General features: G+C 44.5%; 1 protein-coding gene across 1 annotated transcript in view; it reads left to right on the forward strand.

Annotated features, from left to right (window-relative positions):
• The window catches only part of LOC137546578 (mucin-2-like), a 46,123-nt gene extending 38,982 nt beyond the window's left edge, over positions 1–7,141 (forward strand). Inside the window, exons 4-5 of the mRNA XM_068269214.1 lie at positions 1,804–2,517; positions 5,869–7,141. Coding sequence (XP_068125315.1) covers positions 1,804–2,517; positions 5,869–6,722 — 1,568 coding nt within the window. The 3' untranslated portion in view covers positions 6,723–7,141. The remainder of the gene's footprint in view (positions 1–1,803; positions 2,518–5,868) is intronic.
• Positions 7,142–8,225: the final 1,084 nt, after the last annotated feature.

Consider the following 8,225-nt stretch of genomic DNA (forward strand, 5'->3'; position numbering starts at 1 on the left):
GCCTGTGCTTTTGAGGAGGCGGCTGTTTCCGCGTCCAATGCGGCGGTTTGCACGCGGAGGCGTGCGGCTAGTAACAGGGCAGAACGCGGAAAAGCCGCTGCATGTAGGGCGGCTGCTTCCGCGTCCAGCACGGCGGTTTGCACGCGGCAGCGTGTATCTGGTGTGGCTGGGTCTGTTAGTGCACACAGGCTTAGGAATACGCGCGCGCTGAGAGGCAGAACTCTTATACTGGGCAAGGAGAGATCAGCTGATCACGCCGATCAGCTGACTCCAGAGCAGGTTACTATTGGTTGATCAAATAGGGGTGGTGCCGGTGAGCACTACTCCATATATAGTTGCTGCTGGCCAGTCTCAAGTTGTCTGCCGTTGCGATCACTACGTGGAAGCAATCAGACCTTAGTCAGATCCTGCAGTGTGTTTGAACCAGGAGGACCTGGGAATTCACACTGAGCTCAGACTAGTTCCAGGGTGTAGAGACTACGGACCTCACACCCAGACTAGGGAACTTGCATTATCATCTGTGTTATACTCTAGACTAGTTCCAGGGTGTAGAGACCACGGACCTCACACCCAGACTAGGGAACTTGCATTATCGTCTGTGTTATACTCTAGACTAGTTCCAGGGTGTAGAGACCACAGACCTCACACCCAGACTAGGGAACTTGCATTATCATCTGTGTTATACTCCAGACTAGTTCCAGGGTGTAGAGACCAAGGACCTCACACCCAGACTAGGCATTGTTTGATATCTGTTATGACTTTCTGCTTTCCTGACTATCCCTCTGATCTCTGATTCGGTACCTCGCATATCTGATACACTGTTGCCAAACCCTGCTAGCCTTGGATACGGAATCAGCCTTCTGTCTATGTACTTTATCTGACCGTGTGTTACCGACCTGGCCTGGCCGACCTCGAGAGCTATCTCTCCCATTAAGAGATAGTCTCCAGATCAGACAGTGACATCCACCATCGGGTGTCACTCACCTTCTGGCCCTTCCTACCTCGAGCCTGACTCCACCCCTTGGAGAGTCTCAGGCTGCTGGAAGGTTTCTGTGTCCTCAAGTGCAGTATTGCTACACTGCCTTGGATCACCTGCTCAGCAGGTGCATTACTCAAAGTATTACTGTTACACCAAACACTCACATACCTCAGGTGTCCAGAGGTTAGCAATATATCTGTATTATCAGTGATTCTGCAGATCATCAATAATCAGGTATATATCTGCATTCTTGGTGATACTGCAGATCACCAATAATCAGATTCTCTCTGCGTGCTGACACCAATCGTTACAAACCCCTATATCTTTTTCAGTGGCGTAGCTAAGGAGCTGTGGGCCCTGATGCAAGTTTTACAACGGGGCCCCCTAAGCTCTCTATACATAACAATTGATACGGGGCGCCAAAACCTGCCAATGGCAACTACGGTGTCAGAGGTGCAAGAAGGGGACGAGGAACAGTTTGTTATTGATTACCACTATTCAAAGTATCTATAGAAGTGATTATTATGAGCACAGGACCAATAGAGAGCTAAAACTGTAGTTGAGGGAGGGCCCTTCGCGGCCCCTCTAGCCCAAGGGCCCCGATGCGGTCGCAACCTCTGCAACCCCTATTGCTATGCCCCTGATCTTTTTGCAACCATTCTGCATTATTCAATGAGAGAACTTGGTGGTATCTTTATATGACTTTTTTTTTGTACTAGCATACATATCTATTGTTTGGTTATTTAGACGAATATGTGAAAGCTTGATTGCTCAGCTATGACAGGTAGTTATATTACTATATGCTGTTTTCTTGTCTTTCACAGATGCCCTGACGTGTTCTTCTTGCAATGCTGCTGCTGGCATATGTACTCAGAAAACTGGCTATGTGACTTGCAGCTGTGCGACTGGATATTCTGGGAATGGAATCAATTGCACAGCTTATGCCTCCTGTACCACTGCTACCTGCTGTTCCGAAGGCTATACCTGGGATAGCAGTGTAGGCAAAAAGGTCTGCACAGATATAAATGAATGTACAGACCCAATACTAAATGAGTGTGTTAATACAACCACTTGTACAAACAAGAATGGTATCCATTTATGTGGCAATACCAGAGGTGTTGCTTGCCCCACTAGTGCATGTGCATTCGACCAGGACTGTCTGGCAGTTGGAGGTACTGTTCAGTGTGCAGACCCATGTTTAAACTATGTGGAGCTGAATGGAACCACCAGATTGTCTACAATAAGTTCCACTGGTGCATTTACTACTGACCGGTACGAATTTGGCTGGTTCCGTTACACTGGACTTGGTGTCTGGTTGCAGAGTGGCTGTATTGGCCCAATTAAATGTGGGTCAGCTGAACCATTCACTGTAAATAGCAGCCATCCAGCAATTGGTGAAGGAGTGGTCAATATAAGTGTGATAGCTAATGCTGTAGCAGGGTGTACAGCTGCTGGAACCATCCCAGTGAAAGCTTGTGCAGGAGGATTCTACGTCTACAAGTATTCTGGCAGCTTGAAATCTGAAGTCTATTGTACAAGTAAGTTCAGGAATCTTTGCATTGTTGCTAACCAAGGTATATGAATGTGATCAATACAAGGATTATATTGGCAATCGGCAATCTTGGTTCACACTATGAGCCAAAACAGTCCATTTCAAGGAACAGACCTCAACAGAAAAACAGACATGTCAATAGATCCTATGTTAAATGTAGAATCTGTTCAGACGTGTGCCAACATATCTGTTCTGTCTGGTGTCTGTTCCGTCCATTGAAATGATGAAACACAAATTCACTATATGCACCATATTCACGGACACCAGAAAGAAATCAGACATTATAGTCAGGGCCGGGCCGAGGCAGAGGCAAGAGAGGCTCCAGCCTCAGGGCGCAGTGTAGGAGGCGGTGCACAACTCACTCAGCTATCATTCCCCTATTGTGTTTGAAGCAGAGAGAAATAGAAAAAGGGATACATGGCAGTGACTGCAAGCCAGATAACTAGAGATTAAGGTATTGGGGACCCTGGGGCACCTCTAAGGTCCTGTTTACACTTAATCAGTTGGTACATGTTTTTATTTCTTCTCCATAGCAGTGCATTGTGAAAAAGATTTCAGTTAAAATGCGTTAAGTGTGAACTGTGCCATAGGAAAACATGGGCCTTACTTTAAAAATCAGTTGTCCTTTCAGTTGTAACTGAGAGCAACTGATTAAGTGTAAATGGGGCCTTAGTCTAATAGCAATCAGTATGTGACAGCTGGGGTGGGAGGGGTGGAAGGGCGCACATTGGTGTCGCAGCCTTTGGTGCTAGAGGACCTTGTCACGGCTCTGATGACAGTGTTACTGCACTGTTAATGTCCATGGCACTGAACTGTGTAGTGTGAAACGAGACTAACATAGGAAACCCCCCTCTGCAAACTCAGCTAGCTGCATGATAAAGAATATAATAATGCAAAACAGCTCCAGTGCAATGCACAAAATTTTGCGCATTGCAAGATATGATAGATTCTACACAATATGCATAATAAACAAACAAGTCTAAAATAGGGCTTTATAGTTCCACTGTTATGAGAGAGGCTAGTGGAAGTGCAATTGCTGATTGCCTTCTAGAGAATTATCAGCTGTTCGGGCCCTTTTCCACTGGAAATCGCAACCGCAATTGCACTGCGATCACACAACCCGCAATATCCACTCACCGGGTTTGCACCATAACCATTGGGAATGGAGCGCAACTGCAGCGAGAATCATGCAGGCTAGCGTTTGTAATTTTGGGAAAACGTATAATGGTAGTAGAAAAGGAGCACCTCAATTTACATGTTATTGTGTGCTCATTGCGATCGGCAAAACGGCTGCGATCTGCTTTTTAAAGCTGATTGCAGCTTGTGGAGAAGGGCCCTTCATAATTTCTAACAACTAGTATACAGATCAGATTTACGCAAACTCTGCCTGTAGCTTAGAATGCATTGGCAGAAGAGAATTAGAATTATGAGGCAATCAGCATCTACAGGAGAAGGTCAGAAACAACTGCTCCTGTAGATCCATCATGATAAATGTACTTTATGATTTTTGGGGCATTCAGTAAGATTTGTCTGATTAACTGATCATGTTACACACCACTTAAGGACCGAGGCTGTTCTTTGAGATCTGAGCTGTGTGGGCTCTCCAGCCCGCAGCGCAGATCGTGAGCAAGGCAGGGCGATCAGACTCCCCCCCCCCCCCTTTTTCCCCACTAGGGGGATGACCTGCTGGGGGGGTCTGATCGCCGCCGCTCCGTGTGGCCGAGCGGGGAGGGGGGGGGGGGCTCTTCAAAGCCCCCCTCCACAGCGTTTTCTGCGCTCCCTCCTTCCCCTTACCTCCCTCTTCCTTATTATGCTGCGCAGGATGGATATCCGTCCTGCGCAATGTAGGATAGGCTTCAGCCTATCAAATGACGGCGATCCCCGGCCAATCAGAGGCCGGGGATCGCCGATCTGCCTTACGCCATATGATGTAAACAGCGGGGATTTCTTCCCCGCGTGTTTACATTAGGTGTGCGAGCCGCGATCGGCGGCTCGCACACTGTTCACGGAGACAGTCTCTGTGAACTGACATGGAAAGGCTGCTCGAACGAGCGGCCGTTTCCATGTAATAACCACTTAAACCCGCCGCCGCCTATCGGCGTTAGGCGGTCCTTAAGTGGTTTGCAAATAAAGCTTGAGCAAGCGAAGCACATGCTCAGAACTACCAATTCGATTTTATCTTTTTAATTAAACAAACAATCTGATTGGTTGCTTTGAGAAACAGCTCCTTTTTTTTCCAGTTTTCTTTGCATCGCCGTTGATAGATCAGCCCTGCAATTTCTTAGATACACATACTAACCCATTGGGTAATGCCTCAACATCTTTGTATACGTGCCATAAAAATAGCCAGTATAAGCAGGTGATGTCAGGCTCTCCAGCAAGCACCAATTTCTTTTCAGCACTTATGTCCCAATCTCCGCCACATTCTTCACTTATAGACAAACACCCACTTGAACGAGAGACGTTATATGTCTGCTCGACTTTGTTTGTCCCAAGGACAAGTGCAAGATGTAAATGCTGAGGCCACATAAATCAATCAAGTACCAGAGAGACCAACAGAGCAAAGTCCAGAGCAAGTCAGGGGTCAACACCAAGTAATCAGATGACTGTTATCCAAACTTGAAGTCGATAACTAACCAAGGGTCATACACAGAAGATCAAACAGCCAAGCAGGAAGATTAGGAATCAGGCAAAATCATAGTCACACACAGCAGAGATTGGTCCAGTCAAAAATCCAGTACGATAGTCAGCAGAGAAGAGAGAGGTCTTAACAGGAATAACACTATAAGTGCACCCAAGCAGTTAGTACCACATCACAGGTTAGTAACACTATCACAGGGAATGAGTGAAAGTCAGGAGCAGCTTATAAAGCACAAACAATCAGCCCCGTCCAAGTCTCCCAGCAACCAATCAAGAATCACTTCCTGCAAGCTACTGACTGGCCCGGGCTTTGAGTTTAACACCAGCTGTCAATGTCTGTGGCGTAAGGCATAGGACAGGAGCGTGACCACTCGCACCACCCCCTAGATCGTATACTATGGGCAACTTTCCGCACATCTACATGAATGCTGGGACTGTTTTCGGTTTGAGCTCACCTCATAGAGCCACTAGCCTGTGCAGTCTAATGCACGTCTAAAGGAATTGTATTAAATTATGTTTGTTTACATAAAATATGTCTCTTAAATGTATGCATGTTTTAGAGTTGTACATTATTGTACATTATTATATTGCATTTTATGAGCAAATTTTACAAATCTCCTTTTTAGTTTTAGTATTCATATTACTTCAGACTTTGAAGACACTTTTGTAATTCAATGAATTGTATGTTTTCTTTCAGATCCTGCAACACCTGTGATTCCAACTGTGCCTCCTACCACCGTCACTACTACTACTACTACAACTACCACACCAACCACTACTACTACCCCAACCACCACTACCCCAGCCACCACTACTACTACCCCAACCACCACTACTACCACCCCAACCACCACTACTACTACCCCAACAACAACTACCCCAACCACAACAACTACAACCCCAACTACTACCACTCCAACCACCACTACTACTACCCCAACAACAACTACCCCAACCACAACAACTACAACCCCAACTACTACCACTCCAGCCACCACTACTACTACCCCAACAACAACCACACCAACCACAACTACTACCACTCCGACTACTACCACGCCAACTACTACCACAACCATCCCCACCACCACTCCTTCAACAACACCAGCACTAACCACTCAGCCTCCTCATAATATCACAGTAACCACTCTGAGAAGCAGCAGTGTAATTAGTGTCACTTCCACAGTTATAGACGTTAATGGCACAGATGTGACAATGTTAGAGTTGAATGAGACCATCTCTTTTTACACTGAAGTGAAGACCATCAGCCCTACCACCGTTGTAACCAATGTTAACAGCTCTATCACGCCATATTACTCTAAAGTAACAGTCGGATTTGGTTCTCCTATTACTTTAATTACCAACCCTGTTCCTCAGACTTCCAGTTATCAAACAACTGCTTTTAATATGCTGCCTTTCCAGATGAGCTCATACCCTATCAAACTGCCCCAAACCAATACCACTGCACTGACATATACCACCAATGATAATAATGTTACCAGCACCACAACAACAACCACCATTGCAACAGAGCAGATAATTGTACAATAAGCCCTTCTATCTGAAGGTCAGCTAGTTGTCAGAAGAATTCTAAAATTATTTAAAATGAGAAAGAGAAGTAGAAATATGATTTACAGCCTCAGCCATTCTGCCAATGTACATAAAAAAAAACTACTTATTGCATAAATGACATTTCTAATAGATGCCTGGCTTGCTCTACCAATGTTCAAGGCTCTTATTGTATTTATTAATCAGTGGCTTGCACCGAGCTTATAAGAAGTCAAAGTTTGTAGCCAGAATATAAAGGAATCGTCCCAGGGGATTGACGAGGATTAATATTTGGCTACAAGTTAAAATATCTGTCATCTGCTTTATACTTTATGTTATCAAGTTTGGATCTGTCCAGTCTTCCCTTTGCTGATAATAACTATGTAATCAAATGTAATACAATAATAAAATGCCTAAAGCACTATCAGTATTATTAGTTTCTTTATTATTATTATTATTATTATTTATTTATTACCTTGTGCCTATAAAACACTAACGTACACAATCCGGTAAATAAAAGGGGTTACAAATTACAAACTCGCATGGATAAGAAGGAATACATTATCATATGAGGAGGCTATGTTATCAATTATATTTAATCCTATTCATTCAAATGAACATTAGGGGAAAATGAACTAGTTACTAAAATAGAATTTTAGCTAAAAGAGGTTAAAGTCTCTGTTCTCAATTGTGTTACTGCTAGTTGGATAAAACATTTTTTTTACTTTAGAATCCTTAGCTTCCCAAATATACTGGGAAACTTTTTATCAGTAGAATACCAATTGTTATATTTGTCCAGTATTCTATGGTTAGAAGTCCTGATCCTGTCGCAACAAGAAGTTAGCAAAGCTATTATTTCTTATTGTTACAATAGGAGATTGGTAGTCAAAACAGGATTAAGATGAAATGGGACCCTAGGCAAGGTAGCACTTTTTGCCCATTGCTGATGGTCACCTGACTGGCTTTTTTCATTTAGATTTGGTGGGTGCTAGCATTTACCATGCCCATAGACTCTCTCCTGGCCCTAGGCAGCTGCCTAGGTTTGCCTTGTGGATGATCTGACTCTGTTGGTAGCTTATAAAATATCTCAAGCCCTGTTCATGAGGAGGATCTGACTCTGTTGGTAGCTTATAACATGTCTCAGGCCCTGTTCATGAGGAAGATCTGACTCTGTTGGTAGCTTATAACATGTCTCAGGCCCTGTGTCACAGTGGTCAGTTGCAGTGCAGAATAATTTTGCATGTCAACTAGAGATGACCGGTGGACAGTTCCCAGCGAATACCAGCTGTTCGTGCATGCGTCGGGTGGCGGACGCAGGGCTTGTTCGACCCGCCCCTATACATCATCATTTTTGTTTGCTGTTTGGGACATCTCTTATGTCAACTACTATACAATTCTATGGGCCTGATTCACAAAGCGGTGCTAACAGTTAGCACGCTAGTGAAAAGCCCTTTATCACGCCTAAACTCAGTTTAGGCATGATAAGTTTAGGTGTGATAAGTTTAG

This window comes from Hyperolius riggenbachi, chromosome 2, assembly GCF_040937935.1.
Source record: "Hyperolius riggenbachi isolate aHypRig1 chromosome 2, aHypRig1.pri, whole genome shotgun sequence".
NCBI classification, from domain to species: Eukaryota; Metazoa; Chordata; class Amphibia; order Anura; family Hyperoliidae; genus Hyperolius; species Hyperolius riggenbachi.